This window comes from Sphaeramia orbicularis, chromosome 24 (assembly GCF_902148855.1).
Source record: "Sphaeramia orbicularis chromosome 24, fSphaOr1.1, whole genome shotgun sequence".
Lineage (NCBI taxonomy): Eukaryota > Metazoa > Chordata > Actinopteri > Kurtiformes > Apogonidae > Sphaeramia > Sphaeramia orbicularis.
Genome location: NC_043979.1, coordinates 16,760,691 through 16,773,117, shown reverse-complemented (window position 1 = coordinate 16,773,117; position 12,427 = coordinate 16,760,691). Strand labels below are relative to the sequence as shown.

Genomic DNA, 12,427 nt, shown 5'->3' with positions numbered 1-12,427 from the left:
ATTGACGTAGTGCCTGCTGAGAAAAAACAACTAAATGTTCATTGTAAATTTTGCTTCCCCACCCTATATATCACACACTTTCATTCTTAGCAAACCAAGAAAAGCACCTTTATATCAAATGGTCCCTTTTCAACATGAACTACCATAAACGTTTATTTTAATATTTTTATCCCCTCTGGTAAAAACTGAACAGTTATGACTATTCTCCCTTCTGTGTGACAACGTGCAATCTATCCATTCCCATGCTCTTTGAATGTTTGCTCCTCATAACATACTGTGAACTGCTGATCTTGGTGTATTCTTTTTGCGTTTCCCTTGTGTTTCCTCAGGCAGATATATGCTGCATGTGACACATTATATAGCCTTGCAATATTACACTTGATGAAGTGTATTCATTTGCTGGTCAGATAGATCTACATCATTTAACACTAAAAAAAAAAAAAAAAAAAACGGTGTACAATTTGACCGCATTAATATTGTCTTTAAAATGAATATGAATGTTCCATCTGTTCAGCATGTTTTGTACAGGATGTACAGACAAGATACAAATACACAATATCTGAAGATCTAAGTATGAAAACAATATATTCAGCATCATGAAGGAAAATGTACTTCCATTTTACACAGTCTTTTCTTTTGAGTGAATGTGAAGTGGAGGACATGTGATTGTCTGCGTGCAACATTAATGGAACACAGCATGCAAGCAAAACCAATGTATTATATCACTTCAGTCCAGAAATATCCAACACAGATGTACAATTTCCTCAAGGTAAAGTGCTTCAATGTTGGAAAATTAATCACAAATTTAAAGCAAATATTTCCCCATCAGAAAGATTAGACTAGTTAATGCCAGGTTCAACCTACTTTACATAATATGTCCCTCTTACATAAGCTTATGAGAATTTGATTGATTTGATGCTGACATGTATTGTGTTCATTTCAAAATAGTCCTTTTAATCTGTTAAAAAGCATCTGTGGTTTCGTCCCTCTGTAGCTCTAATCTTTTCTCCCAAAGTAACCTTGACACCAAGTTAACCCATGTTCATATTCCATTAAGATGTGTTCAGGGTTATTTCGATCGTGAATGAGCTCACCGAGTACATAAATTTCAACCATAATAGGTGAGGTGAGGGATAATTATATGTGAAAAATGTTGTTGTACTTACTTATTTTATTTATCTGTATTATAAAAGGGAAGTGTATGTTTGTGTGTGTGTTTCTCGGACATCATACAAAATCTAGAAAGAGCTAACAGCTGCAGTTTGGCACACATATGTAGTTGTGGTCAAGGAAGAGACTAGTGAAAACAGCAAGTTGATAGGAGCAATATTTTGGGAGATATTAGTAATTTTGGAATACAGTAGTCTTACAATCACATTGTTATGCTCAGAATGTTTTTTGGCAGCGGCCGCTGAACAAACAGTACAGCATGTGTGAAAATACAACAAATATCCATGGTGGGAGACTGGAATGCTGCCCCTCAGGGTCGGGATGTGGATTTTAACCCTATAACGCCAAATGTATCATATTTAATACATGAGTTTTGAAGCCCTCTACATGATCAGTTTGATATTGTTTTTCTTGAAAAACCTGATGTATACAATTAGATACATGCAAAACATAGATAATCCACCAGGGGGGAGAAATCCATTCACCAGAGGCCTTTCCAGTGACACTACAAGATTGTAATTCATGAGGAAGGAGGCAGAACTTTGCCAATTTTGAAAAGGAATTATCAATTTATTAGACATGTTTGTGTTATATTATGTTTTTGTTTATTCAAAATTAATAATATTTGAGCCTTGAGACCCAATGTATCAAATATGATGCAAAACTGAAAATCATACATGGAAATTGATATTTGTAAAAACATTTTTTTGGTTGTTCAGAAGGACCAATAAAGGCTCCAGTTTTAAAGAACTGGAATTTTCTGTCAATGATTTAATGGTTCAGACTTAACAGGGTTAACAACATTCTCTATTTTCACATCCCACCCTCAGTATTGACAATGATGTCGTCACCCAAAATTTGGAAAGAGGTGACTGCTACAGTATGGCATACTTATGTATTTTTGGTCAAGTAAGTGACTAGTGAAAACGCCAAGTTGATAGGACCAATATTTTGGGAGATATTAGTAATTTTGGAATACATTAGCCTTACAGTCATGTTGCTATACCCATGACAGTTGACGGGAAGCTCAGTACCACCAGGAAGCATGATGGGAAATGAAGGTAAAAACAGGAATGACGCATTCACTAACTTCAGTCCCTAGATATCAGTATTAATATATAATAGCTGTTTAAATTTTAAAGAATGACTTACCAAACATTTTTTATGTTGGTACTTATAAAATATAGACTAACATTGTCATACCCGCAACCAGACGTTACTCTGGTCTCGTCTGTCTTTTATGTTTTGTTTGTCGTTTCCTGTTTTATTTTGTTAAGTTTCCCCTCATGTGTCTTGTCTGTCGTCTTTACTTCCTGTTCTCTGTTCTCCCTGACCTCTTACCTGATTACCTGTCTCCGCCCTGATTGGCTCCACCTGTGTCTAGTTGTCTTCCCTCCCTTTTGTGTATTTAAACCCTGTCTCTTCCCTCAGTCAGTCGCCAGTTTGTAACTCTCGTAGTTCTTACCAGCGTCTTGACCTCGTTTGTTCGTTTTGTCTGCCTGTTGTGACCCTTTTTGGATTCCTCGGTTTTTTGCCTACTGCCTGCTCCCTGTCGGTTTTTGTCTGCCTCATCTGGTTTCCTGGTTTCGATCTTCTCGCCCTGACTTACTGGTACGTGAGTATTTGTCTAGCCCTTATGTCCTGTTGCCTGAGTGATAGCCTGCCTGTGCATGACCTGTTTCCGTCCCTGACCTCCCTTTGCTTTTCCCCAGTCGGGGAAAATACCCCAAACGCCGCTCGGGGAGACGGGCTGCCGCCCTCGAACCGGAGGACGAATCAGAGGAGGATATCTCCCACCTTTATCCTCAAGATTCTGTCATTATTATTCTTTCACCTGTGTGTGAATAATAAATCTTTTGAACCTTATTTTTGTGTCCGAGTTACTGCATTTGGATTCAGTGTTTGTACTAGCCGCATTACAAACATCTTTTCCCAAAAGTCAACTCTACCCAGCATGAAAACTACCACATCTAGAATCTGTTGTTCCCATGGGTCAACGTGCTAGTTCTTAATTTAATTTACTGTAATAATATTCAAGGCAACAGCTACCTACACTGAACCTCCTGTACACCTCTACTGACTCACATAGTGTATACATGCACCTTTAGACTACCAAACACACTACGCACTTAAAGGAGTTAAATGTAGTATTTCTACTTTAACCCATAAAGACCCAGCACTACTTTTGTGGCAGTTTTCAAATTAATTTTGATCTATTTTTAACCTTTCTTAAGTGATTTATCACTATTTATTCCAATATTATGCTATGTATTTTTCATTTGTAAGTGAAAATGATGTATTTTCCCATATTTAATTCACTGATCATGTAGATGTTCATAAAAGATCAGAGAGATCAGTTGAGGGTTATTTTATCACAAAACAGAGAAAACTGAAGAAAATGTGACTTTTTCAGTAAAATCTATCATTAACTGAAAATAAACTAAGTGTTTCCATCTAGTGTTATTGATCCAACTCCATGGGTTTTACTGGTGAATCAAAGTTGTAGAAGATGACAGTGTTTCCATGTTCACTATGGAGCCTCTCAACGTCCAAATGGGTCATATCTGATGACCATGAAAAGATGATAAACTATATTTTGCACCAATTATTTCCATGTATTAATAGGATTAGTGGATTAACAGTTATTTAACATTTTAGATCAGTTAATGGTTTTGGTCACCACTGGATGTTTTAGTCTTTATGGGTTAAAAATGTTCAATATGACCTCAAAAATATGACCTCCTCGTCTAGCTGGAGCTGGAGTCTAGGCTTCAGGTCAGGAGACAATCACAACATTGAACAGGTAATAATAATGTTATATTCCCATAAATCAAGGGTTAGCAACCTTTGCACTCTAAAGAGCCATTTTAAGACAGAAATAGAAAAACAAAACTGGAGCCAAAAGACACCCTTATATATTTCCTCAAAATGGTAACTGTTTAAGAAGCTCTTTAGGATTAGTTTGTACAGAATATGTGGGGAATAAATGAAAATTTCAGTGCATTTACAGAATCACAACGAAATTACAGAACTAAGGAAAAACAGTGACATTTGTCATTATTTTCTTTAAAAAAAATCATGTGGCACATATACATATATATATATATATATATATTTATTTATTTATTTAAAATACATTTGGAGTATAGTCTACATTTTTAGAACTGCATAACATCAGAATCACTTTACGGTTGTGACAATAATAGCAAAATGTGTAAAAAAAAAAAAAAAAAAAAATAATAATAATAAAATAACATAAGTAGGTGTTATTCATTTCCTTTTGCTTTTTGACATAGCTACATTGAGCCACTGGAAAAGGGCCCAATAGCCATATATGGCCCCGGAGCCACAGGTTTCCTACCCCTGCCATAGATACTCGATTGACTGAGATCTGGTCATTTTTCTTTAGACCACTTTTGATAAGTATTAACTAGGGATGCACCGATACCGATACGAGTATCGGCATCGGCTCCGATACTCAGTGTGTGTACTCGTACTTGTAAAAGACATCCGATACAAATGCACCGATACCACTTACGGCCGTGTGACATTCACAGTTCAGTGCAGCAGGTACGCGGCGGTGGAATAATGTGTGGGGAGTGTGAAGAGTGTGGAGATTTTTCAAAATAAATGACGGTGATAAAAGTAACGCTGACTGCAAGTAACGTCAAAGACACAGAAAGATACGGACGCAGCGTTCTGTCCGTCCTCTGCATACATTCCATCCATTTACCAGGTGCTGGCGGATGCGTAAACAGAATGAGAATACCAGCAGGCGTATGTAGCGGTGTGGACCCCCGCCAGCGGAAATGAAAATGAAACTTATCGCTCATTCATCTTTTCTCTACCTGCTGAAGCTAAGCTTTTAAACCTTACCAGCGAAAACGCTGCAATATTAGTATCACATTAGTGTTACTTCTGTTGTCTCCATGTTTGTTATTACTGACTTTCTTCTTCTTCTTCTCAAAAAACTTTACTCTTCTTCATGGTATTTGTCCAGTATGGTTAATTCAGAGCGGCGCCCCCTGGTGGATTAATTGAGAAACGCTCATTCCAACACATTAAATGTCAGTAGCAGCACTTGTTTCCAGTCAGACTAATGATAATGACAATAAAGCACATTTACAAAAGGAACTAACAACTGGAATGGGATTATTAAGTACTCGTATCGGTACTTGGTATCAGCAAGTACTCAAATGTAAGTACTCTTACTCAGTGATGTGCAGTCAGAGGAGGCAGGGGAGGCAGAGCCTCCCTTGTCAATCTTGAAAAGAAAAAAAAGTTAACTATAAAATATAATAAATGTTGATAGTTGTCAGCTGGTATGTCCTATAAACTCATTTTCCATTCGAATCCAATATTGTTATTTATTTATTTTTTGTCAATTAGAATAGCAGAATTTCCACATGCTTCGTTCAAATACAGGGAGGAGATGCGCCGTGAGGCAGCGCTGTGCTGTGCCTCCAGGAGAACTGTCTCCTCCCCTCATGAACTCTGCTGGTCCGCTGTCCCTCTGTATATCGCAGTTAAAATGCTTTCAAACACTCTGATTATATGCTCTATCCTTCCATAATCTGGATAACGTATGGAATGTATTTCCGTAATGTGTTTAGGCTCGCAGTTTAATCATAAAACCGCAGTGAAAAAGTCACTAGGGGAGGCAAACAGTACCCCTGCCTCATGATAGATGGCGCCAGTGAGTCCACAGATTCATGCGCTTATAATCTTCTTCGTTCTTTTTTATACACTTTAATTCACCTCATCAAAAATGGAGGATTACATTTCTGAGCTGAGAATGGATGGATTTCATGTACAAATAAAGGTAAGACTATAAACTTTTTTTTAATTTTTACTTTGAAATGGCTCTTTTTGAAGGTTTCCTGTTGAGTTCCTGCCAGTCTACCTATGCTGACTTGATGCAGAGCCCATATACCCAGGCCATTCCTTTTGCTCACTCTCTCTATTCCAGTTTCTCAGGCCACCATATATTTGTAGATCTGGCTCTGAAAGAGTCAGTGCCTCCCCAGCCATGAACCCCACTGCACGTCACTGCTCGTACTTGGTCTGGAAAAAAGTGGTATCGGTGCATCCCTAGTATTAACCACTATACACTGAGAAGGAACAAGATCTGGAGATGCTCTGACCCAGTGATATATCCATCATAATTTCTCACTTGTCAGAGTTGCTCAGATAACTACTCTTGCTCATTTTTTTTTCGCGTTTTTAACATATCAACTTTGAGCACTAAATGTTCACTTGCTCCTTAACATACCCCACCCACTGGTAAGTCTCATTCTAATGAGATAATCAAAAGTAATTCCACAGTGGTCCTAATGTGATGGCTAATTCAGTAACACACAGGCTATCTTTAATTTATCTGTCACATCTGAGCATGTGCAGGTCGTGTTCTTTACCCTTTTATGGCCTTGAGGATTTTTTTTTTTCCTGGAATTATTTCACACATTAATATTTTTCTTACAGCTATGTAAGTCACACAGGATGTGAAAATGTCGTAATAAATAAGCTACGTTTTAATTCTTCACAGTCAAAAAAACAAAGTCTATTTTTCCCAGGTTTCTCAGCGCCAACAAAAGCAGCAACCAATCAGTTTACGAATCGAACGTCACGTGATCGTAGCAAAGATGGCGTCCTTCCGGTGTTTAGCATGAAGGACGAAACTAATAATGAAGTAAAAAGACAACAAAACAACTCTATTCTCAGCAAAGTAAGGAGTTTAGGTAATGTGTTCGTCATGATTTGCGCACAGTTTGACCCGTGTGTGACTTTTTTTTTTTACTTGGATGTGGACCGAAGGGAACAGACGGTTATGACAGGTGATGTTGAATCATTTTACTATTTCTCCCTGGTGTGAATATTTTAGAGTTTTTAACCGAACTGTCAGAACTATCACAAACTCACATTGTTGCTTGTGTGTCATTTTTCCATCTTGCTCCAGTGTGAAAAGGCTTTTAGTGTGTTTTGTTTCCTATGGAGCTCTGGGCTATTTGATTGGCCTGTGACGGTTAATGTTGGCGCGTGAGAGCATCTAACTTTCTGGTGGATTGTGTTTTCTTACTCTTGGCTTTTGATAGATATCTAATAGCATACGAAAACACTGGAAAGTTCTCTCATTGAAATTTCATCTGTAATTTCAGTCTGTATTTATCCCATGCAATAATATGTTGCAACAGTGGAATGAGATTGTAAAACTCTAGTTTTAATTATTAAGACTGAATTCAAACCTTTATTATGTGCTTGATTTTCTCACATGTACTCCTAGTGTTTGCATCACTGTGTGGTCATTTTCATCCATTAATCACTAATTTATTTACTTTTTCTCATTTACCAGGGTGCTGCCAGGGATTTGGGCCCTAAAATTTAGGGCTTGCCGCTTCAGTGCTGCAAACCCTAAAAATACAACACATCAGGTATGGATCAAAATTCTGCTTGCAATAGATTTTACGATTTCATGCACGATTGATGAGACATGTGCAAGTTTTGCTCTTTTATAGGGCCCCTGTCAGTCATGGGGCCCTGAGAATCATCATCACTTTTCTTCCCCCTCATAATACCCCTGCACATGCGCTCATTATATTGTGAAAAATTGGGTAACAGATCATCTCTACAGAAGCATCCATGTACATAAACACATCAGTTTCTGCTCTCATAGTTGGGCAATAATATATCTGAGGAAGAAACATTAATTCTGAAATGCAGCAGCTGTCTTGTGAAGGACAGTGCATCGACTGACTGGATCTGTAGTGAAAGGTATTATCTTTGGTACAGTGGGGATAACAGTACAGTACTGTAATTGAATTACACTCATGGTAGATGAGATGTGCACTGAGCATGAGCTGGGAACGAAAATGGGATTAAATAAATAGGTTAAAATAATCCCTTTCTGAAAACTTTTGTACATTAACAAAGTTTATTTTGTAAGGACAACTTCACAGATAAGGCACACAGTCAAAGAGCTTACTGGTAACTGGTTGGCTTACTGGTATGTACTAGCAGATCTGGTAGTGGTAGAGGTGTACTAAGTGCTACATCTAAATGATTTCAGCTCAAATATTTAATCATTTAATCAGAATAAGATATATTTGGATGAGATAAATCATTCACTTTTTTTGAAAATGTTTTATAAGTGGTTGCTTTGCTCATACTATCTGACTACCTCTGCTGCTTCAACTTATTGCAATAGCTATGTAAGTTTGAGAGTAACCTTTTAATTGTTTAGTGTATTTGATGGGTGTGCACCCTTGTTCACCATGCTTTTTGCTTTTCTATCTTGTTTTTGTTTTCAAAAAAGATAAGTCAATTTAGAAGAATGTGGACAAACCACACACAACTGTGAAACTGAGCCACTGTTTTTAACACATCAGTAGATGAACATGCAGGAACCACACATTGCAGACTAGGAGCATTGGGTTGCTATGTCAGGTGCCCTGGGTGTAAATGGCGGTTTAAATGTTTTGCTCAAGGCCACATCAGCCATTAATTTCTCTGTTGGTCTGTGGAATTGAACTGACAGCTGAAAAGAAATCATCCTTGCACTGGGGTCATGCTGATGTTCTCTTTATTGTTTAATATGTGGGGCTGGCCAAGGGAAGGTTAACATCTAGATCTAAAAATAAATTTGAAATCACCTTTTGAAGACTTGTATATCTTGGAAGTAAATTACTTCTGGTGCCCAGCACAAGTTTTACTTTTTAGAAAAATGTTTTAAAAATACTTAGATGGCATTATATTGAGCATAAATTTATGTTTGCATTCTTTGTCCGTCAGTGCAATTCAAAGCATAACTTTGATCCTCTTCTATTAGACCTATATTACACTTATGATAAGTTTTAAGGTCAGTTTAAAAACCTTTTGCTACTCTTCTTACAGTGGTTACAATCATTTAACAAACTGAGAAATATATGTTGAAATGTAATAAATTAGTTTATTAAGGTATTTGACTTTGTAGATATTATATATTGCAGTGTATATGTCAGGGTAGAGACTGCGATCTGGTAGGATCGGCGATTCTACCAGTAGAGACTCCGATCGTAGTCTCTACTGGTAGAAACTCTGATCCTACCAAACATTTAATAGGAGTTTCTACCAGTAGAAACTCCGATCCTACTGGTAGAAACTCCGATCGGAGTCTCTACTGATAGAAACTCCGATCTTACCAATAGAATTGCCAAATGCAAAGTTAATGTTGAAATTCCAAGGGTTTTGAGAAAATTGTTGTCATTTTATATTTCACAAATGGTTTTAATATTTGGTGCTTTCCATAAATTATTTATACATTATGTGAGCGTGCTGAGACTAACTAAAAAGTCCAGATGTGGTCATTGTACACATATAGTTTGAATATTTTGTGCTTTATATGAGGTTGCTGAAAATAACTACATTAATAAATGAAAACAAACATAAAATATCATGTAAGGCCCAAATGACCAACATATTTATTGTAATCAAATGAAAGTATGATATAAACAAATATACACATTATATACAGGGTACTGAAACACATCCCAGGTGCATTTTTGTTGTCATTGTATATTTCACAAATAGAAGGCAATATTTTATGAAAATTCATAAGAACATGTGCATTTAATATCACAGTATAGTATTTATTAAATGTTTGGTAGGATCAGAGTTTCTACCAGTAGAGACTCCGATCAGAGTTTCTACTGGCAGGATCGGAGTTTCTACCAGTAGAGACTCTGATCGGAGTTTCTACTGGTAGAGACTACGATCGGAGTCTCTACTGGTAGAATCGCCGATCCTACCAGATCGCAGTCTCTACCCTGACATATATACTAATAAATACGCTGAATTGAAACTTGGAATTATTCTCCCTTGTCCATCCATTACCATGATGCAGGGGTCAGCAACCCTGGTCCTCAAGAGCTACTATCCTGCATGTTTTAGATGTTTCCCTCTTTCAGCACACCTGATGGTCGTTTTCCGGCTTCTGCAGAGCTTGTTGATAGGCTTATCATTTGAATCAGATGTGTTTGAAGAGGGATACATCTAAAACATGCAAGATCGTGGCTCTCGAGGACCAGGGTTGCTGACCCCTGCCATAATGGTTGTGTCATCCGTTACCGAAACACTTAGCAAAACCCCTGCTATTTTATGCCCTTATATATTGAAAAAATACTAAGTGTTTACTGTTGTGCAAACTAGACACCCTAGAGTTCCAACAGAAAGGATTTTACAGTTTTATGAAAATTGGAATTGCATTTTAAGGCAGGTTTTATAAAGTGGTCAAAAACTGATGTCCATCCCTTACTTAGGGATTTTTTTTTTTTTTTTTTACAATTTTTATGTCTGAAAATTAGGTAAAAATGTTTTTCAATCACACATCTAAAAGTGCTCATTATTCCCTGCAAAATGAGGTATCATTCATCTTTCTATCATAAATAGTTGAAAAAGGGCAAACAAAAATGTAGTAAGGCTGTGCATCCATTGCCACTTGGCCAGCCCCATATGTGTTAACCAACTACGCTAGTTAGCTAGTTGATGCTAGCATCTTAAAGCTTCTTAAAAATAAAATAGCAGCTACCTCTTTTAATCTGTATTTATTATGTTTGATGTGTTTTTCTTAGTTGCACACTGATAACATTGTACTGGCAGTTAAGAAATACACCAGAATGGCAGGTAGAACATTGTATTTCCATGTTTGAGGTGTGGTATACATATTATCAATATGTTTACAAGTTAATTTTCATTCATTGAAACCACATACACACAACATATGGCTTTTGCATTAGAAGCGAATGCAGTTGATATAGAGCCATATTGTTATCTGTCATCTCAAAATATAGTTTGTTCATGTAACTCGATTCGTGTTTTTCACGTAACAAAATCGCAAATTTGACATTATTTGTTCTGCCTCCTTCTACAACTACCATATCAACCCTTTGGGCATTCAGAAGTCATACTTGGCAGGTGATGTATCATACATTTGTATTCTGTGGACTTAACATTTGTTGTTTTGAGCAAAATGTTATGCATTGAAAGTCATGTTAGCATAAGGATATCAAGTGTGGCTAATGTGGTGCTGAATGAACTCTCCAGTAACATTAAACAAAATAACTGTACTTTCCCTCTAGATCTTCACATGGTGATCTAAAGTGTGCGCCAGATGATCTAAATACAGAGTGCGGACTCTCAACCAAGGAATGAACCCATACAGTGAACAAGGAGGTACTGTGCCCACATGTACATTGTGCTTCTGTGTTGGTATACAGAAAGAGCAGTTTATTCATCAGTTAATTAATGATTAAAGATGAAATATGAAATAAAGTGAAAAAACACATTCTTTATAGACTGAAGATTCAAGAAAAATGCATTAAAACAGAAAAAATGCCTCTTGTTAATGATGTCAATGAATCAACATGAAGGTGCAATTTGAAAGTTTAGCAGATTCAGGCATGTTCACACATTTCCGTAGTTCCTATTGCATTTTACGTCAACACCAGCAGCCATTTGTAATGTCTTGAGTCCCAAATGAAATGTATATAAACCATAAATTTAAGGCTAATGGGAAATTTAACCAACACAAGAAAGAAGAAAAGCAATGCACTTACCTATAATTAAGAGGTACACTCCTGCCCAAAAATCAACTGTAGGTGAGAGTTTTGACATGTATTTTTCATCCATGTTGGTCCTATGCTTTCTCAAATTCCCTAAATAGATTAAAAATTAAACACCTAACAGCTACTTGAGTCTTAACCCTAACTGTACCTGTAGGAAACACTGAGCATGTTATTTTCTGATGCTTCTGTCCCTCCTCATATGTGAATCTGAGTGTGATGATGGATCTGACACTTCGTATACACGCTTGAAATCCCACCACACAAATAATTTACTGTTCAGTACACAATGGGACAAACCATCGACCCACCTGAATCTCTCACCCCCTCCACCTCCCTTATTCACGCCCATACAAAAGACACGCAAATATACACACACAACTAATGCTGATTGTAATTGCTATTACTTTAAAAGAGTGGATCTATGAAAGCCCTGGGTATTACAGAAAATGATGCAATCAGTTCTCACAATGTGTGAAAAAGGTATTTCATTGATTATCCCTTTTCTAACTAGCAGGAAAAAATGTATTTTAAAATGAAGAAGTGGATCAAATGTTGAGGACTAAATTGTGCTGTACTGTAAGCACAGTGTATGTAATTTAATTATGAAAAATGAGCAAAGATGGAATCGTCTTTGTGTAGCTTAAAGATTGAATTGACAACAG

At 36.9% G+C, this 12,427-nt stretch overlaps 1 protein-coding gene across 2 annotated transcripts in view; it reads right to left on the bottom strand.

Moving 5' to 3' along the window:
* The window catches only part of opn8a (opsin 8, group member a), a 30,829-nt gene extending 18,861 nt beyond the window's left edge, over window positions 1–11,968 (bottom strand). For both annotated transcript variants that reach the window (XM_030128790.1, XM_030128791.1), the window contains exon 1: window positions 11,757–11,968. In XM_030128790.1, the coding sequence (XP_029984650.1) occupies window positions 11,757–11,829 (73 nt within the window). In that variant the 5' untranslated portion in view covers window positions 11,830–11,968. The remainder of the gene's footprint in view (window positions 1–11,756) is intronic.
* Between the last annotated feature and the right edge of the window lie 459 nt (window positions 11,969–12,427).